Source organism: Nannobrachium achirus (assembly GCF_963921795.1).
Source record: "Nannobrachium achirus genome assembly, chromosome: 1".
NCBI lineage: Eukaryota > Metazoa > Chordata > Actinopteri > Myctophiformes > Myctophidae > Nannobrachium > Nannobrachium achirus.
Genome location: NC_137810.1, coordinates 833,772 through 861,390, shown reverse-complemented (window position 1 = coordinate 861,390; position 27,619 = coordinate 833,772). Strand labels below are relative to the sequence as shown.

At 39.9% G+C, this 27,619-nt stretch overlaps 1 protein-coding gene across 1 annotated transcript; it reads right to left on the bottom strand.

Moving 5' to 3' along the window:
• On the bottom strand, positions 1-27,148 carry zbtb37 (zinc finger and BTB domain containing 37; the record flags this gene model as incomplete). Its single annotated transcript, XM_080749435.1, has 12 exons — positions 27,118-27,148; positions 20,716-20,869; positions 19,579-19,709; positions 18,789-18,886; positions 13,036-13,172; positions 11,920-12,118; positions 9,337-9,499; positions 8,002-8,098; positions 7,044-7,126; positions 6,774-6,881; positions 4,900-5,011; positions 1-396 (listed from the first exon to the last, which is right to left on the bottom strand). Exons 2-12 carry the CDS (start codon positions 20,854-20,856, stop codon positions 1-3), a joined length of 1,665 nt encoding a protein of 554 aa, XP_080605561.1. The 5' UTR covers positions 20,857-20,869; positions 27,118-27,148.
• Positions 27,149-27,619: the final 471 nt, after the last annotated feature.

The window sequence follows — 27,619 nt, the reverse complement described above, 5'->3', positions numbered from 1 at the left end:
TCAGTCGGGTCCGGCGGTCGTAGAGACGGAGGCTTGGGGGGCGTCACCGAACGCTCCTCCCCCTGACTCCGCCTCCTCCTGGCTGGGCGACACCTCCTGGTGCTGGGCGGCCCCTCCCCCTCCCCTCAGGGAGGAGGAGGTGGAGGAGGTCTCCGGGAGCGGATGGTTCCCCCGCAGAGTGCTACCACCCGCCTCCGGGTGGAGGTGTTGGTCTCCGCCCCTCAGGGAGGTGGTGGGGGCCTCCGGGTGAAGGGTGGAGGCTGCGGAGCTGGAGGAGGTGGTGGTGGTCTCGGGGGAGGCGGTGACGCTGTGAGGAGCCTGCTGAGGCTCCCCCTGCTGGCTGGAGGGAGCGGTGCATCCTGGGTGATTCTTCCTGAAGTGCTGGTTGAGGATGGCCTGGGGGGGGGGGGGGGGCGGGGGGCGGGACAATACGGGATGTTCTGTTAAATCATTGGTTCAGCTCATCCATCAATCATCCATTAACACTTGGGGAGCCAAACTCATTCAGGGACGAGTTATGGCCACTAGGTGTCCCCCTGCCACAGGAAGTTATCTCGTTCACAGACAAGGCAACAAACAGTTAACTTTTTGAGCCTGCAGCTGCCCTTTGAATGACCTGAGTCCATTACGTCACCCAGTCAGTGCAGGCAGCCCCTCTAGGGAAGACATCACGGAAGGACTTAACATTGCTTTAGATTCTACTTTGAAACATAAGAACGGCTTTATCTAAGAATGAAGTGAAAACAGCCCCATGGAAGCAGAGAGCTGATTGTTTTCACGGCGACACTTTACCGCGATTTTACCGCGATTTTTGGATTTTAGTTTCGCGAGCGTTTGTAAACAAATGGATTATCCTCCTCAATCTTCTCTGGACACGCACATGCACACGCACGAAGCTTGCGAGGCACGTCAAAACAAAGCGTAAGTCAATGGTGGCAGCAACAACAGCTATAAATGTTATAAACCTTAGCAGCCCATGTGTTAAGAAGATAATAAATAAAATATATCATTAATTATGACAATTAATAAAATAAAGTATTTTCTTTCACGTGGAGAAGAAAAAGAATACAACCGCGATGATCTGTGTGTAAGTTATGGTCCATATAAAACATGATCTGTGTGTAAGTTATGGTCCATAGAAAACATGATGATCTGTGTGTAAGTTATGGTCCATAGAAAACATGATGATCTGTGTGTAAGTTATGGTCCATAGAAAACATGATGATCTGTGTGTAAGTTATGGTCCATAGAAAACATGATGATCTGTGTGTAAGTTATGGTCCATAGAAAACATGATGATCTGTGTGTAAGTTATGGTCCATAGAAAACATGATGATCTGTGTGTAAGTTATGGTCCATAGAAAACATGATGATCTGTGTGTAAGTTATGGTCCATAGAAAACATGATGATCTGTGTGTAAGTTATGGTCCATAGAAAACATGATGATCTGTGTGTAAGTTATGGTCCATAGAAAACATGATCTGTGTGTAAGTTATGGTCCATAGAAAACATGATCAGTGTGTAAGTTATGGTCCATAGAAAACATGATCTGTGTGTAAGTTATGGTCCATAGAAAACATGATCAGTGTGTAAGTTATGGTCCATAGAAAACATGATCAGTGTGTAAGTTATGGTCCATAGAAAACATGATCAGTGTGTAAGTTATGGTCCATAGAAAACACATGATCTGTGTGTAAGTTATGGTCCATAGAAAACATGATGATCTGTGTGTAAGTTATGGTCCATAGAAAACATGATGATCTATGTGTAAGTTATGGTCCATAGAAAACATGATCAGTGTGTAAGTTATGGTCCATAGAAAACATGATGATCTGTGTGTAAGTTATGGTCCATAGAAAACATGATGATCTGTGTGTAAGTTATGGTCCATAGAAAACATGATGATCTGTGTGTAAGTTATGGTCCATAGAAAACATGATGATCTGTGTGTAAGTTAACTTATGGTCCATAGTAAACATGATCTGTGTGTAAGTTATGGTCCATAGAAAACATGATGATCTGTGTGTAAGTTATGGTCCATAGAAAACATGATGATCTGTGTGTAAGTTATGGTCCATAGAAAACATGATGATCTGTGTGTAAGTTATGGTCCATAGAAAACATGATGATCGGTGTGTAAGTTATGGTCTATAGAAAACATGATCTGTGTGTAAGTTATGGTCCATAGAAAACATGATCTGTGTGTAAGTTATGGTCTATAGAAAACATGATCTGTGTGTAAGTTATGGTCCATAGAAAACATGATCTGTGTGTAAGTTATGGTCTATAGAAAACATGATCTGTGTGTAAGTTATGGTCCATAGAAAACATGATCTGTGTGTAAGTTATGGTCTATAGAAAACATGATCTGTGTGTAAGTTATGGTCCATAGAAAACATGATCTGTGTGTAAGTTATGGTCCAAAGAAAACATGATCTGTGTGTAAGTTATGGTCCATAGAAAACATGATCTGTGTGTAAGTTATGGTCCATAGAAAACATGATCTGTGTGTACGTTATGGTCCATAGAAAACATGATCTGTGTGTAAGTTATGGTCCATAGAAAACATGATCTGTGTGTAAGTTATGATCCATAGAAAACATGATGATCTGTGTGTAAGTTATGGTCCATAGAAAACATGATGATCTGTGTGTAAGTTATGGTCCATAGAAAACATGATCTGTGTGTAAGTTATGGTCCATAGAAAACATGATGATCTGTGTGTAAGTTATGGTCCATAGAAAACATGATGATCTGTGTGTAAGTTATGGTCCATAGAAAACATGATGATCTGTGTGTAAGTTATGGTCCATAGAAAACATGATGATCTGTGTGTAAGTTATGGTCCATAGAAAACATGATGATCTGTGTGTAAGTTATGGTCCATAGAAAACATGATGATCTGTGTGTAAGTTATGGTCCATAGAAATCATGATCAGTGTGTAAGTTATGGTCCATAGAAAACATGATGATCTGTGTGTAAGTTATGGTCCATAGAAAACATGATCTGTGTGTAAGTTATGGTCCATAGAAAACATGATCTGTGTGTAAGTTATGGTCCATAGAAAACATGATGATCTGTGTGTAAGTTAACTTATGGTCCATAGAAAACATGATCTGTGTGAAAGTTATGGTCCATAGAAAACATGATGATCTGTGTGTAAGTTATGGTCCATAGAAAACATGATCTGTGTGTAAGTTATGGTCCATAGAAAACATGATGATCTGTGTGTAAGTTATGGTCCATAGAAAACATGATGATCTGTGTGTAAGTTATGGTCCATAGAAAACATGATGATCTGTGTGTAAGTTATGGTCTATAGAAAACATGATCTGTGTGTAAGTTATGGTCCATAGAAAACATGATCTGTGTGTAAGTTATGGTCCATAGAAAACACATGATCTGTGTGTAAGTTATGGTCCATAGAAAACATGATCTGTGTGTAAGTTATGGTCCATAGAAAACATGATGATCTGTGTGTAAGTTATGGTCCATAGAAAACATGATCTGTGTGTAAGTTATGGTCCATAGAAAACATGATGATCTGTGTGTAAGTTATGGTCCAAAGAAAACATGATCTGTGTGTAAGTTATGGTCCATAGAAAACATGATGATCTGTGTGTAAGTTATGGTCCAAAGAAAACATGATCTGTGTGTAAGTTATGGTCCATAGAAAACATGATGATCTGTGTGTAAGTTATGGTCCATAGAAAACATGATCTGTGTGTAAGTTATGGTCCATAGAAAACATGATCTGTGTGTAAGTTATGGTCCATAGAAAACATGATGATCTGTGTGTAAGTTATGGTCCATAGAAAACATGATGATCTGTGTGTAAGTTATGGTCCATAGAAAACATGATGATCTGTGTGTAAGTTATGATCCATAGAAAACATGATGATCTGTGTGTAAGTTATGGTCCATAGAAAACATGATCTGTGTGTAAGTTATGGTCCATAGAAAACACATGATCTGTGTGTAAGTTATGGTCCATAGAAAACATGATGATCTGTGTGTAAGTTATGGTCCATAGAAAACATGATGATCTGTGTGTAAGTTATGGTCCATAGAAAACATGATGATCTGTGTGTAAGTTATGGTCTATAGAAAACATGATCTGTGTGTAAGTTATGGTCCATAGAAACCTGATCTGTGTGTAAGTTATGGTCCATAGAAAACACATGATCTGTGTGTAAGTTATGGTCCATAGAAAACATGATCTGTGTGTAAGTTATGGTCCATAGAAAACATGATGATCTGTGTGTAAGTTATGGTCCATAGAAAACATGATCTGTGTGTAAGTTATGGTCCATAGAAAACATGATCTGTGTGTAAGTTATGGTCCATAGAAAACATGATGATCTGTGTGTAAGTTATGGTCCATAGAAAACATGATCTGTGTGTAAGTTATGGTCCATAGAAAACATGATGATCTGTGTGTAAGTTATGGTCCATAGAAAACATGATGATCTGTGTGTAAGTTATGGTCCATAGAAAACATGATGATCTGTGTGTAAGTTATGGTCCATAGAAAACACATGATCTGTGTGTAAGTTATGGTCCATAGAAAACATGATGATCTGTGTGTAAGTTATGGTCCATAGAAAACACATGATCTGTGTGTAAGTTATGGTCCATAGAAAACATGATGATCTGTGTGTAAGTTATGGTCCATAGAAAACATGATGATCTGTGTGTAAGTTATGGTCCATAGAAAACATGATCTGTGTGTAAGTTATGGTCCATAGAAAACATGATGATCTGTGTGTAAGTTATGGTCCATAGAAAACATGATCAGTGTGTAAGTTATGGTCCATAGAAAACATGATCTGTGTGTAAGTTATGGTCCATAGAAAACATGATGATCCGTGTGTAAGTTATGGTCCAGCTTGTTTACCTGGAAGGGGAAGCTTTTCCCACACATGTGGCAGTGGAAAGGCTTGTTCCCGGTGTGTTTACGGATGTGGTATTCCAGCTGATCTTTGCGGGTGTACTTCTTCCCACAGATCCTGCACACAGAGATGGAACCATAGTTAAAACTCACTGTACCATAATATCACCACATCAAGTCCAAGATATGATACTTATCACAATATGTTAGGGGAAAAAATAATCTGTAGGACACAACTTTTCATTTCCCACCTACAATGACAGGCTATAACGTAGGCTTGAAGTAGCCTCGCATAACCAGACTACAGGGCCATTTTTCTTTGCATTGGCAGGTATGTCTGGCTAAGTGAGGCTAGGCTTGAAGATCTGCCACCCTCCAAGCATACATACTGTACATACTGTACATACTGTACATACTGTACACTGCATAAATTGAGCATAAAAACAGAATTTTGTACTTTAGAAAGCCGGGAGGAAAAGCCATCGTTAGCAGACAAATTAACTCATTTGGTGCCACGCCCCGAGTTGCCCGAGTTGCAGCCATTTTTCAAAAAATATTGTTGGACCTCCAGAAATGTAGTAGTCATGATCGCGATTGCAAAATTGCATGTTTAACCCCCATACCAACCCCATCTTTCAAACATGGCAGCCATATTTGTTTACATAATGTAAAAACATAATGTCTGCTATCTCATGAATGCCTGAACGGATTTCCAAGCAGATTTTTTTGTTTGAAAGCTGTGAACAACGTGCACACACATGGTGCATGATCTAGGCATGGGCGTGCATGAGCCGTGCACTATGAATTGCATGGAGGTCTATGGAGACTCGTGGCAGCCTGGAACTTCAAAGAGACTTTTTAAAGGCAGAGATTGGGTTTAACACAGTCTGCTAAGCTAAATGGCTCGGCTACGTTGTTCAGCCAAACAGGCAATGGGTTGTTGCCATAACGATGAGGGCATGATGCCCATATAAGGACATACTTGCAGACGAAGGGAGTGATGCCCATATAAGGACCAGCCGATGTTCACGTTATCCTCCATTGGGATGGGTCTGTTATCACCCGACATGCCTTGGCCAAGGCTCAGTAGTCGGACTACCAACTACCAGGAGCTGGTAGATCCGTTATCGCCCATAGACTTTTCATTGCGATGCGCATGCGCCAACGCACAACGCCAACGTTCACAGGAATAACCTACTGTATCAGGTGCAAGACATACCTGCAGACGAACGGGGTGATGCCCATATAAGGACGTTACCTGCAGACGAACGGGGTGATGCCCATATAAGGACGTTACCTGCAGACGAACGGGGTGATGCCCATATAAGGACGTTACCTGCAGACGAACGGGGTGATGCCCATGTAAGGACGTTACCTGCAGACGAACGGGGTGATGCCCATATAAGGACATTACCTGCAGACGAACGGGGTGATGCCCATATAAGGACGTTACCTGCAGACGAACGGGGTGATGCCCATATAAGGACGTTACCTGCAGACGAACGGGGTGATGCCCATATAAGGACGTTACCTGCAGACGAACGGGGTGATGCCCATATAAGGACATACCTGCAGACGAACGGGGTGATGCCCATATAAGGACGTTACCTGCAGACGAACGGGGTGATGCCCATATAAGGACGTTACCTGCAGACGAACGGGGTGATGCCCATATAAGGACGTTACCTGCAGACGAACGGGGTGATGCCCATATAAGGACGTTACCTGCAGACGAACGGGGTGATGCCCATATAAGGACGTTACCTGCAGACGAACGGGGTGATGCCCATATAAGGACATACCTGCAGACGAACGGGGTGATGCCCATATAAGGACGTTACCTGCAGACGAACGGGGTGATGCCCATATAAGGACGTTACCTGCAGACGAACGGGGTGATGCCCATGTGCAGCCTCATGTGACGGTCCAGACTTCCTTTCTGGTTGAAGGACTTGCAGCAGTAGATGCACGTCAGACGAGGATTGTACCTTTAAGAGAATAAGTATTCATTACTTTAATAATAATAACTATTAATTACTTTAATAATAAGTATTAATTACTTTAGTAATGATAATTATCAAAGCAGATGCAGTTCCTACCTGAACCAGTATTAATGACTTTAATATTGATAATACAGATGCAGTTCCTACCTGAACCAGCGGGAGTCCCCTCCCACCTGCTCCCTCAGGTACTCCTCGTACCCGCCCACTTCCAACGCCATAGGCTCCTCCCCCTGGCCATGACAAACAGGAAGTTAACACATAGGCTCCTCCCCCTGGCCATGACAAACAGGAGGTCTGACTGACAGCTGGTGGAGGTTTTCATAGTAACATTGTCCGGGTACAGACATGTATTTAATACTACACTGGGTCCAGACATGCAGAGAGAGTGATAAAACTCAGCACAAAAAGAAAGGAAACTTGACTTTGGTCCATTATATCTCCCCTTTAATAATACCAATTTGTATTGTGTTTTATATCATTGTTATTGTTGATTCATCACCTTTACAACGAGGTACAGCTTGTAAGCATCAGGCATTCATGGAATGAGCAACCCAGCCAAATGTGTGGGTAGCGCAGACCCAAGATTTGCCAAAATTCGGTCCATTATATCCCCCCTTTTATAATACCAAATGGTATTGTGTTTGATATCATTGTTATTGTTGATTTGTCATCTTTACAACAAGGTACAGCTTGTAAAGATCTGGCATTCGTGGAATGAGCAACACAGCCTAACGTGTGGGCAGCGCCCCTCCATAAATGGTCAAAATGGCCTGGCAGGCCTGCAATACTGTTCTTTTGGTGTTCACCTTTGTTGCTTGGAGCATTTAATGATTGCACAAGGACAAGAAAAAACAACACATATTGGCCATGTTTACACTTTGTTAATGTTAAGCTCAGTGTCAGGGAAGCCCAAAACGAGAGTAAATGCCAGCAGAACGGCATTGCAAGCCATTTTGGCAAAATTGTGGTCGGCGCTACCCACACGTTTGGCTGTGTAGCTCATGCCTCGAATGCCTGATGCTAACAAGCTGTACCTCGTTGTAAAGGTGACAGCTTAACGAAAAATAATGATATGAAATAAAATACAAATTGGTATTATTGGTACCTGTGAGCTGCTCTGACGGTGTTCATCCATCCTGGATCCTGGAGACTCACTCTTAGCTCTCTGTCTGTCTGACACCACCACCACACTACCTGTAGGACTATACACACACACACACACACACACACACACACGCACACGCACACACACACACATTAGCTCTCTGTCTGTCTGACACCACCACCACACTACCTGTAGGACTATACACACACACACACACACGCACACACACACACACGCGCGCACGCGCACGCACACGCACATGCACAAACACACACACATTTGACAACTTTATACTTGAAAAGAACCTTGCTAGTGGAAATAGCAGATCTACAAGCGTCGCATCATGAGGACTTCACTACCATTACTATTTTGCAATGCAAATAATTGATTGTATGGAAACTAAGTATTTGTGCCTTGTATTTGGCAATTTCAAGAGGGAAAATGAAAAGGAGGGGTTTAATGACCTTTCCATTCCATAGAGCTACTCTTGGTCTATCAATAAATCAGCAAGAGCCGCTGAAGCCTGCGTCCGCGTCCATATGGACGTCAGCGGCTGTCTATCAATAAATGTGTGTAATCTCTGTGTTCATGTCAAGGTGAGTTTGTCCATGTGTGTTGAAATATAATGTCCATGTATTTGCTAGATAATCACAGCATTTACTTCCATATTAATAGATTTTTTACACGTTTCACACAGATTTCATTTCTTTGCTAAATAGTTACTACATCCATTTTAAATCATTGATTGGAATCGTATCGTATCGCCATGAATGAACCAATATCGTCCATGTATCGTTAACCATGTTTTGTGATGCGTATCGCATCGCTGTTAAATGTATCGTTACAGCCCTAATTGTTTGTATTGTTATGTCTTATAAAAATCTATAAAATATAAAAAAATATAATAGAATCGTGCAAAGACACCCGAAAACCAGTTGTGAGTCTCTGATTGGCTGAGATCCCTGTCCATCATACCTGTCAGTCTCAGGGAGGCCTACTGATTGGCTGAGCTGCCTGTCCATCATACCTGTCAGTCTCAGGGAGGCCTACTGATAGGCTGAGCTGCCTGTCCATCATACCTGTCAGTCTCAGGGAGGCCTCTGATAGGCCGAGCTGCCTGTCCATCATACCTGTCAGTCTCAGGGAGGCCTACTGATTGGCTGAGCTGCCTGTCCATCATACCTGTCAGTCTCAGGGAGGCCTCTGATTGGCCGAGCTGCCTGTCCATCATACCTGTCAGTCTCAGGGAGGCCTCTGATTGGCCGAGCTGCCTGTCCATCATACCTGTCAGTCTCAGGGAGGCCTCTGATTGGCCGAGCTGCCTGTCCATCATACCTGTCAGTCTCAGGGAAGCTGCTGGTTGGCTGAGCTGCTTTGGCTCCCACAGAGCTCCGCCCAGACGTGTCAATCATCACGGCAGGCCCCTCCTCTTCCTCCTCATCTTCCTCCTCGGCCACGCCCCTTCTCTCTGATTGGTCCTGAGTGTCCGCTCGTCCTCCTGAAGATGATGACATCACAAATACAATCACCCATATGCCTATAAATGGGAAACCACACCTTTCTAGTTAGCGAAGAGCAGTGAAGTGTGACATCATTTACCCATCCTACCTGGTTCACGTTTTTTTTCCCCCATTCTGAATTCCCATAGACCTTTCATATCACGTCATATAATGAAGCAATAAGCCACAAGAGGCGAGTGGTTACCTGGTATTTTACACCGGCTGAGAGGCGTAGGGAGACACGAGGTGCAGCAGAGTGTCTCCAACCCTCTCAGAGAGGCGTAGGGAGACACGAGGTGCAGCAGAGTGTCTCCAACCCTCTCAGCCGGTGTAAAATACAGGTAACCACTGGCCTCTTGTGGCTTATTGCTTTTCTAGAACGATACAATATGGCAACATGAAAAATCATAGACATGTACCAATTAAAACTGTTCTATTTCACTAATAATTCACTATAAGGTCTGCTCTGCAAGAAATATATGGGTCTTCAACAGGGGGTCCGGGACCCCCAGGGGGTCCTCAGAGTTACTACAGGGGGTCCTCCAAATCTTTGAGTGATAGAAACGTAACCTTGAACTCTAGCGTCCATATTCTGAGACCTTTAGCCAAAAATAGCAGATCTACAAGCTCATAACGCTTGTGAGCTTGTAGATCGGCTATTTTTGGCAAAGAGCTTTGGTGTAGAGGGGAAAAAAAGCACACCAAGTACAGAGTGAAAGGTCAAGTTTATTAACACTTAAGTTGCAGTGATTTTTTCTCTTCAATGGTCCACGATGCCATGGTCTCCATAGACTTCCATGTAATTTATAGTGCACGGATCGTGCACGCCCATGCCTAGATGATGCACCACGTGTGTAGATGCTGTTCACAGCTTTCAAACAAAAAAATCCACTTGGAAATCCGTTCAGGCATTCATGATTTATCAGCCATTATGTTTTCTTCAGATGTAAACAAACATGGCTGCCATGTTTGAAAGAATGGGTTGGTATGGGGGTTAAACATGCAATTTCGCGATCGCGATCATGCCTAATACATTTCTGGAGGTCCAAAAAACATTTTTGAAAAAAAAAATTTAAAAAAAAAAAAAAATGTTTTTTTCTTCAAAAACGGCCCAAACTCGGGAAACTCGGGGTTGGCACCAGATGTGTTAAGTATTGACGGTTCAAGTGGTTAAATATCTGAAAACACAAATTGAATCCAAAATACACTGACGATCGTGCTGTCAAACAATGAAACTATATGGAATCTATGAACAGGTTGTGGGGGTCCCTGATTCATCTCTCTCTCAACTAAGGGGTCCCTACTTCATATCTCTCTCAACTAAGGGGTCCCTACTTCATATCTCTCTCAACTAAGGGGTCCCTACTTCATATCTCTCTCAACTAAGGGGTCCCTACTTCATATCTCTCTCAACTAAGGGGTCCCTACTTCATATCTCTCTCAACTAAGGGGTCCCTACTTCATCTCTCTCTCAACTAAGGGGTCCCTACTTCATATCTCTCTCAACTAAGGGGTCCCTACTTCATATCTCTCTCAACTAAGGGGTCCTTGGCCTGAAAACGTTGAAGACCCCTGATCTAGTGTATCATTCTTCCACTCACCCATCGATTCGTCCTCAGTCTTGATGTGCATGGTGTAGTGTAGTCTAGTGTAGTGTAGTGTGCATGGTGTAGTGTAGTCTAGTGTAGTGTAGTGTGTGTGGTGTAGTGTAGTCTAGTGTAGTGTAGTGTGTGTAGTGTAGTGTAGTCTAGTGTATCATTCTCCTACTCACCCATCCATTCGTCCTCAGTCTTGATGTGCATGGTGTAGTGTAGTCTATCTAGTGTAGTGTAGTGTAGTGTAGTGTAGTGTAGTGTAGTGTAGTGTAGTGTAGTGTAGTGTGTGTGGTGTAGTGTAGTCTAGTGTATCATTCTCCTACTCACCCATCCATTCATCCTCAGTCTTGATGTGCATGGTGTGGTGTAGTGTAGTCTAGTGTAGTGTAGTCTAGTGTAGTGTAGTGTGTGTGGTGTAGTGTAGTCTAGTGTAGTGTAGTGTGCGTGGTGTAGTGTAGTCTAGTGTAGTGTGCGTGGTGTAGTGTAGTGTAGTCTAGTGTAGTGTAGTGTGTGTAGTGTAGTGTAGTCTAGTGTAGTGTAGTGTAGTCTAGTGTATCATTCTCCTACTCACCCATCCATTCATCCTCAGTCTTGATGTGCATGGTGTAGTGTAGTGTAGTGTAGTGTAGTCTAGTGTATCATTCTCCTACTCACCCATCCATTCGTCCTCAGTCTTGATGTGCATGGTGTAGTGTAGTCTAGTGTAGTGTAGTGTGTGTGGTGTAGTGTAGTCTAGTGTAGTGTAGTGTGCATGGTGTAGTGTAGTCTAGTGTAGTGTAGTGTGCATGGTGTAGTGTAGTCTAGTGTATCATTCTCCTACTCACCCATCCATTCGTCCTCAGTCTTGATGTGAACGCTGTCCATCATGGCTGCAGTCTCCACGTACCACTGCCCCGCCCGGTTGATCCTGAGGATGGGCCCGCCCCCAGCCCCGCCCCCTCCCACCGCTGAGCCCACTAGCTCCTCCCCCTCCTCCTCTGGACTCCGCCCTCCATCCTCCATGACTCCGCCTCCTCTGGGACGCTGAAAAAAAACCAGTTGTGTTTAAAATCAGTTACGCTGAAAACTGTTACATTTAAATCAGTTACGCTGAAAACTGTTACATTTAAATCAGTTACGCTGAAAACTGTTACGTTTAAATCAGTTACGCTGAAAACTGTTACGTTTAAATCAGTTACGCTGAAAACTGTTAAAGCCATACTGTGTAAGATGCCCAACTAGTGGTCATTAGCCCTATAGCAAACCGCGGTCGCGTCCGCGTCTTTCGGACGTTTTTCGTACCTTCAGACCCCCGCGTCTGCCTCCACCTCGCTGAGATCTATCTTTTAAGGGGTCCCTTGTTCCTGTGCGTTCAGTAATTCCAGAGATACGGACTCCTTCACCCTGCCTGGTAGGCGAAATTACCTAGAGAAGGGATGGTACAAACGGGCGACAACAAATATGGCTGCCATAGCGACCCCACTTCAAGATGCGCTGTGATTGGCCGGCAGTTGTATAACCCTCGCTGTGATTGGCCGGTAGTGTGATGACGCAATTTTGGCGCGAGATCCGGTCCACGGCAAGGATCTCAGTTTACATACAGAGAAGGCTTTACAGGCTGAAATTCACGGCGCGGATCTTCTAAAACTTTTGTGATTTAATAGTTAGGAGAATTTTAAGATTTGTTTTATAAAAAAAGTTACATAGTACAACTTTAAGCAGATAATACATCACTATAATAAACAAGGGTACGTGACATTGATTGGTTAAGTGTTGGTTAACACTAACAGTCATTTAAAATAATGACATCATAGGACTGATGAGCACCTTCAAATGTCCTGCCAGAAATAGAGAGTTCACTTTATTTAATTTTTTTATTCACGTTGCCAAAAACGTAGATCTCCGTTTTTTGGTCTGTAAGTGTACTACTGAGCCCCGCCCACCTCTGACCCCTGACCTACCTCTGACCTCTGTGGGCTGACCCCTCCTCTGGCCCCGCCTCCTCTGACCACGGTGCCCCGCCTCCCGGCCGTCGCTGTGGCAACGCCGTCGTCAACGTCATCGTCCAGATCTGATAGGCTGATCTTCAGGTGGATCCCTGCACACACACACACATTATACATGCACACACACACACACACACACACACACACACACACACACACACACACACACACACACACACACACACACACACACACACACACACACACACACACACACACAGAGAGATTGTTTGAAGTATGTATTGTCAGTTTGCAAACTGACATAAGTAAACACAGTGATTATCTGCCAAATGCATGAACATTGTATATTGACAAACCTGCACCTTGACATGAACCCAGAGATTACACACATTTATGGAAATGAAAAGTAATTAAAACACTCCTTTTCATTTTTTCGAGTATCGATACTATCGATTCTTTGCCCTGCCGATTCGATACGATACAAAATTAAACGATACGATTTTAGCTGTTTTCATTTCGATATACTTCGATTTTTTAAGTTAAAAACGATATTTTGATACAGTTACTATATCATCTAACCCACCCTACACACCCATTATAACATAGTTATTATCTCCACCAGGCCAGAAGGCATAGCCAAGACTAGCAGTTCTCCTTCTAACCCACCCTACACACACCCAGTTATTATCTCCACCAGGCCAGAAGGCATATGGCCGAGACTAGCACTGTTCCTCTTCTAACCTGCACTACACACCCAGTTATTATCTCCACCAGGCCAGAAGGCATAGCCAAGACTAGCAGTTCTCCATCTAACCCACCCTACACACACCCAGTTATTATCTCCACCAGGCCAGAAGGCATAGCCAAGACTAGCACTGTCCTCCATCTAACCCACCCTACACACCCATTATAACATAGTTATTATCTCCACCAGGCCGGGAGGCATAGCCAAGACTAGCACTGTTCTCCATCTAACCCACCCTACACACACCCAGTTATTATCTCCACCAGGCCGGGAGGCATAGCCCAGACTAGCAGTACACACACCCACTACACATGGTAATTATTGCCACCAGGCCGGGTTATTATGTAACTTCCAGGATCTGCGTGCAGCGGTCTATAATGTAAAATAGTCGGGGGCCGAAGCTGATATTGAGACATATGCAGCTATCTCAGGGTAGAAGTTGCCAACATATTCAGAACTAATCTTTAACCCCTTGTGATGGGTTCTAGCCTGGTTGGCATCTCTGAAAATAACTTTTAGGTCATTTTATCACTGTATACTTAAAAGTGGTAAAATCGGATTTTGCTGCTATAATGTTGAGCAGATTTGCAAATGTAATTGTACTGCTAATGTGGTAATGTAATGGAAATACAGGTAGCAAAGCTAATATTAGTTGATGCTGGCTAAAGTGTTGATGAATATCTTTTGGGGGGGGTGGGATGGAGGATATGGCTGATTCTGTGTGGGCAGTCACACCTAGTTCTCAGGGAGCCAAATCTGTTATTGACTTGACCTAGCGGTAAGATAACACCTCTGGGTAAAAGCAGACAACCTATCCAGTGTTAATGTTTAAACCCTTGCCATGTATTCTAGCCTGTTTGTAATCTCACAAATCAGTACTGACAAGTTATTTTAAATTTGCTGCAATAATGTTGAGCAAAGTTGCATACTGTATGTAAATGTACTACTAATGTGGTAATGTAATGAAAATGCAGGTAGCAAAGCTAATAGCCTATCAGTTGATGCTGGCAAGAGTAATGATGAATATTATTATTTCAAGAACATGATGCCCTGGTTAAACCGTTGGTCCATCACCTACAATGAATGTTTAACCTTGGCAGAGGATACCAGATCATTTTTTGGACTGATGAAGAATCAAAAGAGATCATACTGATGCCATGCAACTTTGTTGTACAGTTCCATAGATATCACATATATATAGATATCACATCTATATAGATATCACATATATATAGATATCACATATATATAGATATCACATCTATATAGATATCACATCTATATAGATATCACATATATATAGATATCACATATATATAGATATCACATATATATATAGATATCACATATATATATAGATATCACATATATATATAGATATCACATCTATATAGATATCACATATATATAGATATCACATCTATATAGATATCACATATATATAGATATCACATCTATATAGATATCACATATATATAGATATCACATATATATAGATATCACATATATATATAGATATCACATATATATATAGATATCACATATATATAGATATCACATATATATAGATATCACATATATATAGATATCACATCTATATAGATATCACATCTATATAGATATCACATCTATATAGATATCACATCTATATAGATATCACATCTATATAGATATCACATATATATAGATATCACATCTATATAGATATCACATCTATATAGATATCACATCTATATAGATATCACATATATATAGATATCACATCTATATAGATATCACATATATATAGATATCACATCTATATAGATATCACATCTATATAGATATCACATCTATATAGATATCACATATATATAGATATCACATATATATATAGATATCACATATATATAGATATCACATATATATAGATATCACATATATATAGATATCACATCTATATAGATATCACATCTATATAGATATCACATCTATATAGATATCACATCTATATAGATATCACATATATATAGATATCACATATATATATAGATATCACATATATATAGATATCACATATATATAGATATCACATATATATAGATATCACATATATATATAGATATCACATATATATAGATATCACATATATATAGATATCACATATATATAGATATCACATATATATAGATATCACATAGATATCACATATATATAGATATCACATCTATATAGATATCACATCTATATATAGATATCACATCTATATAGATATCACATATATATAGATATCACATATATATAGATATCACATATATATATAGATATCACATCTATATAGATATCACATCTATATAGATATCACATCTATATAGATATCACATATATATAGATATCACATCTATATAGATATCACATATATATAGATATCACATCTATATAGATATCACATATATATAGATATCACATCTATATAGATATCACATATATATAGATATCACATCTTCCAATAGGAGAATGTTTATGATCTAGAGGGCTCTATTTTTTTTTTTTATGATCTATTTTTTTTTTTATGATCTAGAGGGCTCTATTAAGTACCAGTTCTTATGCCTTAACTTAAAGGTCTGTCCTTATTGTCTCTGAACACCCAACACCCAAGCAAAACATTTTTTTGACCCCATTTTTTTTTTCTTTTTTTTTTTCCTTCTCGGGATTATCGGGCTTGGCGGGGAAAGACATTGAAATAATCTCGGGACTATCGGGCCTGGCATGCAATGAGTTTAAGAAGTTGCCTTTTACCATAATATTTACAAATCTATTGCAATGACATTCAAAATAACTTTCCATATTGTTATTTTATCTATTTCCTTTAACTCATTGAGTGCCAGCCTATCACCACTAGAGGGCGCCCAGTGACCAGAGAATAATAGAGATATGCTGGTAATGCATGCCCAAGCCCTGGAGCCATGACTTTTTTTACAAAGGAAAGGACACTTTCCTTTGTGCATGTACAGGAAGAGGATGAAGTTAGCTTGAAGTTAGCTATTGGCTACCAAGCATTTTAGAAGCCTTATTTTCGTCAACTTAGCCATGATTAAACCTTGCACACCTCATGCATGGGAAAAAAACAGAGAAGAATGAGCTCTAAAAAATCCAATGCAATCCTGGATTGCATTGGAGTGGATTTGTGCAGTTTGTTCACAGCTTTCAAACAAAATAATCCGATTGGAAATCCGTTCAGGCATTCTTGAGATAATCGCCATTATGTTTTACATGTAATGTAAACAAAAATGGCTGCCCTGTATGTTAGATGGGGTTGTATGGGGGTGGAACATGCAAAATCGCGATTGAAATCATGTTCACCAGATTTGATGGGGTCCAAAAAAAAAAAAAAAAAATTCAAAAAAAATTTTTTCCAAAAAAAAAAAAAATTTTTTTTTTTTTTTTTTTTTTTTTTTTTTTTAAAAGCCGAACTTGTTCGGGATCGGCACACTACGATACGCTAATAAAGCCGAACTAGTTCGGGATTGGCACTCAATGAGTTAATATAACATAGAAAGAAATACATTTAAAAGTAAATAATTAATCAAATGCTTATGATGTTTAATCTGATTATTTGACTATAGCATGAAATGGGCATTCAACTATTGAAGGGCTTCTAAAAGTCACCAGAAAATAAATTCAAAATGCCAACCACCTTAAAACGTCTTCTATGGGTAACTTCTAACACACAATAAACACTATAGGTACCTTCTAACACAAAGAAAGGTTGTCAGCTTCTACCCAAACATAGCCGCAAAAGTCATTTCTGAAGCACTTTTCAGTTTTGGCCCCTTGACTAAAATATTATATTAACACTTTTGTTGCTATCAATTAAATCTCTTTGAAGGTCCGCGATGCCATGGTCTCCATAGACTTCCATGGTTTAATTCATAGTGCACGGATTGCACCACGTGTGTGCACGCTGTTCACAGCTTTCAAACAAAAAAATCAGCTTGGAAATCCGTTCAGGCATTCATGAGATATCAGCCATTATGTTTTTACATTATGTAAACAAACATGGCTGCCATGTTTGAAAGATAGGGTTGGTATGGGGGTCGCCTAATAAAATCACGCAAATCGGTACACAGTATGTCTACACTCATCTCATCAACATGGACCTGTCCCATTTAGCGCCACCTTCAGGACGATTTTTTAAAACACATTTTTGGACACTACTCCTACAGATTTTGGCCTAAAATCACGCTGCGACCTGACGGTCGCTTATCTCCCGATCAGGGAGTCTTACTGGTATATGTGTTATATTATATTATATTATTATGTACCTTCCAGGATCTGCGTGCAGCGGTCTATAATGTAATATATTATATTATATTGTTATGTACCTTCCAGGATCTGCGTACAGCGGTCTATGATATAATATATTATATTATTATGTACCTTCTAGGATCTGCGTACAGCGGTCTATGATATAATATATTATATTGTTATGTACCTTCCAGGATCTGCGTACAGCGGTCTATGATATAATATATTATATTGTTATGTACCTTCCAGGATCTGCGTACAGCGGTCTATGATATAATATATTATATTGTTATGTACCTTCGAGGATCTGCGTGCAGCGGTCTATAATGTAAAATATTATATTATAGTTGTTATGTACCTTCCAGGATCTGCGTGCAGCGGTCTATAATGTAATATATTATATTATAGTTGTTATGTACCTTCCAGGATCTGCGTACAGCGGTCTATAATGTAATATATTATATTATATTGTTATGTACCTTCCAGGATCTGCGTACAGCGGTCTATAATGTAATATATTATATTATATTGTTATGTACCTTCCAGGATCTGTGTACAGCGGTCTATAATGTAATATATTATATTATATTGTTATGTACCTTCCAGGATCTGTGTACAGCGGTCTATGATGTAATATATTATATTATTATTATGTACCTTCTAGGATCTGTGTACAGCGGTCTATGATGTAATATATTATATTATTATTATGTACCTTCCAGGATCTGCGTGCAGCGGTCTATGATGTGTTGCATCTGCAGGAAGGAAGCTGCTGTCAGGTAGCTGATGATGTCACACAGCTGGAGGCGGAGCCTAGAGGGGGGAGGGGCCATTGTTAGCAGTGAAGTGTACAGTTAGGTAAGGAACGATAATCCATTTTATCGTTTATCGACGATAATCTTATCCTGGAGATTGAAATTTATGGTGATATCGTCCTCCGTCATGCACTGGGATCAATTCACCTTTTATTTTCCCAGCTGCATATCCGGTACCATTTAAACCCTCTATTGGTAAAATGTACTTAATAATATACGTATACCATATACTTGATACAGTCTTTTTTTCACTCTCTATCAAATGTCTTTGTACAAAAAATAGCCGATCTACATCGCGTCGTGAGCTTTTAGATCTAATCTTTTTTTTGCAAACGTTCCGCCTCAGGGTAAAGGATGTTGGGGATATTTGGATTATCGTGATGATATTGTAAATCGCCATTTATTTAGAAACAATAATCATGATATGAAATGTTCATATGGTCCCATCCCTAGAGGGATTATCCTACCTTCCAGTAGGACAGTAACCATGGTAACCTACCTCCCAGTGAAATACAGTAGGACAGTGTAACCATGGTAACTACAGTAGGACAGTAACCATGGTAACCTACCTCCCAGTGTACTACAGTAGGACAGTGTAACCATGGTAACTACAGTAGGACAGTAGCCATGGTAACATACCTCCTCCTGGTGTAGTAGGAAGACAGTAGGACAGTAACCATGGTAACCTACCTCCCAGTGTAGCAGAAGGACAGCAGCTGCTCGAAGACGCTGGGGTTTCTGATGACGGACAGAGAAACTGTAGACATCTGGGAGAGAGACATGTGATCTCTGAAGTATGGAGAGGAGGCTGCTAGGACCACCTGGATATATAAATATAAATATAATGATTATTATTATTATTATGATTACAGAGACACTGTGGACATCTGGGACAAGGACATGTGATCTCTGAAGTATGGAGAGGAGGCTGCTAGGACCACCTAGAAATATAAATATAATGATTATAATTATTATTATAATTATTATTATGATTACAGAGACACTGTGGACATCTGGGAGAGAGACATGTGATCTCTGAAGTATGGAGAGGACGCATCGAGGATCACCTGGATATACATTAACAAGTAAGACGCCCTAAGGGCGAGAAGCGACCGCCAGGTCACACGGAAACAACCGACTTTTAAAATCCAGCACTGTTAAGTCATTTACTGCCAGACGTTAGCCTGGGATCACTTCTAATTTCAGGCTTTTGATCCGGTCTGGAGCGGATGACATCTTACGTCATTTTGTATTCAAAACGGACTACACTTTGGCCAGAACTACTGTACCAACCGGAATCAGTTTTAACACAGTTTTGAGCATAGGCAAACTGGGTTCAAACTGATTCCGGTCGGTAGTTCCAGCCAAACTGTAGTCCGTTTTGAATACAAAATGATGTAAGATGTGATCCGCTCCAGACCGGATCAACCAACCTGTTTAGTAAACGAATACCAGACTTTCTCCCAGAAAGCCTGGCGAGGCGAGGTTAGCCAGATGTATTCATTTATTTACCGCTCTTTGCCTTACAGTTTTGGGAGTCATTCTGACTGCATAGCTTGGTGAACAGCACCCTCTGGTGGCCAACAGTGGACAGAGAGTCCACTGTTGGCCACCAGAAGGTAAATCATAATTATTATATACTGTATTTTATATATATATATATATATATATATATATATATATATATATATATACATATATATATATATATATATACATATATATATATATATATATATATATATATATATATATATATATATATATATATATATATATATAAAACCCCTGATCTAGTGGCTCCAGGTGAGAAGGTTAATTGTGTACCTTGTGAGCCCTGAAGCTGTGACCTTCCACCTGGACGATGATGTCACAGAGACGACCCTGGACCCTCAGAGAGTTCAGATGAGTCAGCACTGAGTTCCTAAAGTCTGGGATGTCCAGCTGGATGCTCCCTACACCATCCATGATGCATGTAGATCTGTGAAATATAATAACATCCATGATGCATGTAGATCTGTGAAATATAATAACATCCATGATGCATGTAGATCTGTGAAACATAACATGATGCATGTAGATCTGTGAAATATAATAACATCATATAATATATACAGCCTGTATGCTCCCTACACCATCCATGATACATGTAGATCTGTGAAATATAACATGATACATGTAGATCTGTGAAATATAACATGATACATGTAGATCTGTGAAACATAACATGATACATGTAGATCTGTGAAACATAACATGATACATGTAGATCTGTGAAATATAACATGATACATGTAGATCTGTGAAACATAACATGATACATGTAGATCTGTGAAATATAACATGATACATGTAGATCTGTGAAATATAACATGATACATGTAGATCTGTGAAACATAACATCCATGATGCATGTAGATCTGTGAAATATAACATGATGCATGTAGATCTGTGAAATATAACATGATACATGTAGATCTGTGAAACATAACATGATACATGTAGATCTGTGAAATATAACATCCATGATGCATGTAGATCTGTGAAATATAATAACATCATATATACAGTCTGTATGCTGCCCACACCATCCATGATGCATGTAGATCTGTGAATATAACACATGATGCATGTAGATCTGTGAATATAACACATGATGCATGTAGATCTGTGAATATAACACATGATGCATGTAGATCTGTGAATATAACACATGATGCATGTAGATCTGTGAATATAACACATGATGCATGTAGATCTGTGAATATAACACTACATCATATATACAGCCTGTATGCTGCCCACTAGAGCATTAACAACTTGTGGTTTTTGCAAGTCGACTCGACTCAGTAAAAAGTTGAGTTGAAGTCGACTTCATCGTTTGATGACATCATCACATCACACACGACCCCCCAATTGTTTTGGGGGGTCCCCAGATGATTAACTTAATGTGAAACATTGTTTTCTCACTCAACTGTAAAAAAAAAAAAAAACAACATAAGGTTTAAGTATAGTTTATGTATAGAGGGTATCTGCACATTTCTAAAGTGACAATTTAAGGACTTTTTAATACCTCTAAAATGACAAATTAAACATTGGCCAAATTGTCAAATTTATAGAGGCAGAAATTGTGAAAATAGCAGATCTACATGCTCACAACGCCTCGCATCACGAGGCGTTGTGAGCATGTAGATTGGCTATTTTCACAATAGAACCATGTTATACCAAATGTAATGTAGCACTGTAATATTGGATCATTCCGTCCTTGACAATAAGCAATCCTACTGTTTGAATGCTGTACAGACGCACACATGGAGAAAAAATAATGATAGAAAAAAATACAAAGGATTCGACTTTCGACTTTCTCTGGTGGGAGTGGATTTGTGTAATGAAGTCGACTCAGTCGACTTGTCGACTTTTTGGTTAATGCCCTAGTTCGAAGAAGATGGAATATTAAACATATATTGTTTATTTCAATCTAAATTCTTTCTTCTTTTCTTCTACATTTTTATCCCACGATTTTGTAACCCATTTTTCACCCAGTGCCAACTGCCTGCGCAGTAATCCTGGGCTCTGCTCTCCCTCTGCCAACCTGGGCAGAGCCCTGAACTCAGCTCATGCTTCCTTCAGTGCATGAGGAGTGAGCAAGCCGCTTCTTATCACCTGACAGGGGGAGTTTCCCCGGTTTGGACGTAGCGTGTGGAAGGAACACGTTATTACAACCAGTTCCTTTCCCCTCCATCAGGCGCCCCGGGCTGGCCAGGGGGAGGCAGTATAGAGACCAGGATTACTGCATGTTTTTGTGAGGGTATCTACCCTAGGAGACACGGGGAGAACATGCAAACTCCACATAGAAAGGCCCTTTCACCAACCCCACCTAGGGTGTGGGCGCTGATGACACAGAGGAGAGAACACGCCCCCCAGCGCCCACAGCGTCCCCCGGCGGGAATCGAACCCAGGACCTTCTAGCTGTGAGGCGACAGCAATACCAACTGCGTCACCGTTCCCCAAGTAACAAACTGGTTTGAGTTGTTTATGTTGAAATATCATGTTAGATATCTAATACTAACAAAACAATAAAGTCATGTTTTATATTTAAAGTAGCTAGTCAACTTTTTTCTTGCTAAAATAAAAATGTTTCGAAAATATTTTATAAAAAAGATTAAGCTTCATGTATGTGTTTCTATTAAAAAAATACCACAAAAAAATAATGATAAAATAATCATTTTGTCCGTTGTCAGGCTGACTTTGTTTACATCCTTTATCAATCCATATAAAAGAATAGAAGAGGGATGTAAACAAAGTCAGCCTGACAATTATTATTTTATCATTATTTAACACATTTTTTAATAGAAACACATGTATGACGCTTAATCTTTTTTTTTTTATATTTTCGTTTTTTTTTTTTTTTTAGCGTCCGTTTTTCAAGAAAAAGTTGACTATAGGTCCTTTAACATGACAATAATAAAAAGGAATGAAGTCATGTGTGTATTATGTTGACAGTAGATGTATCTGCTGGTTATGTTTATATTTGACATAATAACAATAAAAACATACAGTAACAGTAATGTCTATAACTCCACCAATAGAGGGTATGCACGTGACATCATCATCATCATACCAGGAAGTTATGCAGGAACGCCTACTGAGTGGCAAAACACTACTTTCTGGTCTTGACAGCCCAAACACCAAACAGAAAACTACTTTCTGGCCTTGACCTTCCATACATCCAAACAGAAAACTACTTTCTGGTCTTGACAGCCCATACATCCAAACAGAAAACTACTTTCTGGTCTTGACAGCCCATACATCCAAACAGAAAACTACTTTCTGGTCTTGACAGCCCAAACATCCAAACAGAAAACTACTTTCTGGTCTTGACAGCCCATACATCCACACAGAAAACTACTTTCTGGTCTTGACAGCCCATACATCCACACAGAAAACTACTTTCTGGTCTTGACAGCCCATACATCCACACAGAAAACTACTTTCTGGTCTTGACAGCCCATACATCCAAACAGAAAACTACTTTCTGGTCTTGACAGCCCATACACACAGAAAACTACTTTCTGGTCTTGACGGCCCATACATCCACACAGAAAACTACTTTCTGGTCTTGACAGCCCATACATCCAAACAGAAAACTACTTTCTGGCCTTGACAGCCCATACATCCACACAGAAAACTACTTTCTGGTCTTGACGGCCCATACATCCACACAGAAAACTACTTTCTGGTCTTGACAGCCCATACATCCACACAGAAAACTACTTTCTGGTCTTGACGGCCCATACATCCACACAGAAAACTACTTTCTGGTCTTGACAGCCCATACATCCAAACAGAAAACTACTTTCTGGTCTTGACAGCCCATACATCCACACAGAAAACTACTTTCTGGTCTTGACAGCCCATACATCCACACAGAAAACTACTTTCTGGTCTTGACAGCCCATACATCCACACAGAAAACTACTTTCTGGTCTTGACGGCCCATACATCCACACAGAAAACTACTTTCTGGTCTTGACAGCCCATACATCCAAACAGAAAACTACTTTCTGGTCTTGACAGCCCATACATCCACACAGAAAACTACTTTCTGGTCTTGACAGCCCATACATCCACACAGAAAACTACTTTCTGGTCTTGACGGCCCATACATCCACACAGAAAACTACTTTCTGGTCTTGACAGCCCATACATCCACACAGAAAACTACTTTCTGGTCTTGACAGCCCATACATCCAAACATAAAAGTCATATCCGTTGTACAGGTGCCGCCATCATTGTAGAAACAACATTCATTGGTAGAAATGGTACCATCTTGAATGCTATTTGCTGCCAATTGGCGGTCACGTGCAACCGTAGGGATACATGGGAAAGCACACAAAGAAGAACCATCACAAGCCCCTCCTATGCTTTAACATCAAATATAACATAAATTGTACCATATTTTCACAAAACGCATATCATGGTGATTGAAACTAGGGATGTCACCGAATAATCGATTTTCGAATATTCGTTAGATTAATCAATATTCGATTTTAATATTTCATAATCGAAAATCGAAAAAATATTAATATATTTTTTTTTTTTTATACTATTTTTTGGCTTAGTTAGTTTCAACCAATATATAGAATATAGGCTAACAATAGTATTAATGATAATAGTAAATGGCCATTGATTTATTATTCACACCAGCACCAACTGTAAACTGTGTAGACAGAGTGAAGGAGCACAGCAGAGTGGCAGCTGCCTGCTACACACTCCCCTCCCCCCCTGTCTCAGACACAGGTGTGATTGATTCAGGCTTGATTGTTTGGTACTTGGTGGCCATCATCAAAGAAAAGGGAAAACAGCGTCCTCTGTATTGTAAAGCATCACAGAATCTGTTCTTGAGAGATTAGGTGAACAGTACACTGGCACACTAAAAAGAAAGATGAAGAGTAGTAGTTAGGCTACCAATTACCTGAAGAGCCATGTTGTACATTATGTAAATGTGCATTGAAATCCAGTAAAAAAAAAAAAAAAAACAGAAGAAAAAAAAAATGTTTTTTTTTTTTTTTAATAAAAATAAATAAATAATAATTAATTATCGATTTTCGAATAATATTCGATTATTGCTATAGAATAATCGATTTTGATAAAGGTCCATTTTTGACATCCCTAATTGAAACGAGGCTTGGGGGGAAATGAATGGACATGTTGCTTCTGGTTGCGAACGTCAGGTTGCAGTTACTATCAAAACCTCGACCAGCTGTCCGTCAGTCTGTCTGTCACACGTCACACTTGCCCTACTCATATCTCCGCAACCGTTGCCCCGATCCAAGCCAAATTTTGCACACACACTCCTTGCCTGCCAAACCACAACCATCAATTCTCACATGCCCCTCTTCTAGCGCCACCATGAGGCCGATTCTTGCAAAACACATTTTTGGACACTGCTCCAACAAATTTTGCCCTAAAATCACACAAATCGGTACACACTTGCTCTACACTCATGTCTTCAACATGGATCTGTCCCATATAGCGCCACCATCAGGCCGATTTTTTCAAACACATTTTTTGGACACTGCTCCTACACATTTTGCTCTAAAATCACGCTGCGACCTGACGGCGCTTATCTCCCGATTAGGGAGTCTTACTGGTAATTATATCAATATATTTTGGTGGAAAAAGTACTCACGTTTGACTTTAGTAATAGTATCAATACTGCAACTTAAAAAATACTCTGTTACAAGTAAAAGTCTGGATTTCAAAATGTACTTGAGTTAAAGTATGAAAGTGTTGGCATCAAAATGTACTTAAAGTACCAAAAGTAAAAGTACAAAATGTTTGAAAATAGTTGATCTACAAGCTCACGACGAGTTGTGAGCTTGTAGATCTGCTATTTTCAAATATCCAAGGTATAAAATAGGGCTTAAGTGGTTTATGTATGTTTTATAAAATTATAATTTATATCTGCAAAGTAAACTAAAGTTTTCAAATAAATGTAGTGGAGTGAAAGTACAATACTTGTCTCCGAAATGTAGTGGAGTAGAAGTGAAAGTATTGGAAATAGGAAATACTCAAGGAAAGTACAAATACCTCAAAACTGTACTTAAAGGAGTAGTTCACCACTTTTCAACCTGTCTTCATATAATAGGTCCTCACTAATGTTCATGATAAAATATAATTTTTTTCCCCCTACTCAGTCCAAGTCTCCTAGGAGAGCTGTGGGAAGTTCAGAATCCATAGTCTTGTGACATCATCATTTTCCAAAAAAAAAAATGTAATCAATATTTTTGAAAAAAATATTTAGATTTTTATTATCGCGAGAACAATGGCTTCCACTTTAAAATTGCAACTTTTCAGGAATAGAAAGCCTGCAGTTTCTATAAACTGGATTGGCAATCGATGATGTCACAAGACTATGGGTTTCTGACCTGCCCACAGCCCTCCTCTGAGAAAAAAAAAAAAAAAAGAAAAAAGCTATTTTTGAGTGAGGACCAATTATATGAACATAGGTTGAAAAGTGGTGGAGTGCCCCTTTAAGTAAATCTACTTAGTTACTTTACACAACTGTTTTTTATAAATCTACCAATAGATTTATAAGTGATGTTTAAATAGATGTATTTTTTATAAATCTACCAATAGATTGTAAAGTTAAATAACAACCATAAGAGTACCAGTGATGTTTATAACTCTACTAACAGATCTATAAAAGACATGAACAACTCTTACCTGTCAGCTTCAGCCCTGCAGTTCAGGCGAGTTCACAGGCTTCAGATTTCACAGATCTATAGAACATCTGACAGCTGCCACCACAGTGTGTGTAGCTGCTGCTAGCTGCTAGCATGCTGCCTGCTGTCATCATGATGACACATTGTCCGGATCAATAACTATCAATAAACTAATAAACAGATCTTCAAACCCTCTGCGGTGTGCTCTACTGTCCATGCATGATGTGTGACACACAGATGTTTGTCCGCAGTGTGTTTGGAGATCAGCGCTACAGGGAGGAGTCACTGTGTTTATAAAACATATCGATATCTTCTGATCAGGAGGTGGACATCAAAGGCGGGCGGCTCCCTTTGATGTGGACGGCCGGTCGGACCCCCGCGGCGGATCAAAGCGTCCCGAGCGGCGCCGCGCTTTGTTGTTTGTTTCCATTTAAAATGTTGCTGATCTGAACTGTGAGGGCTTGTGCATCTGATCTGCATACAGGAAGTGACGCTGTGAGGGT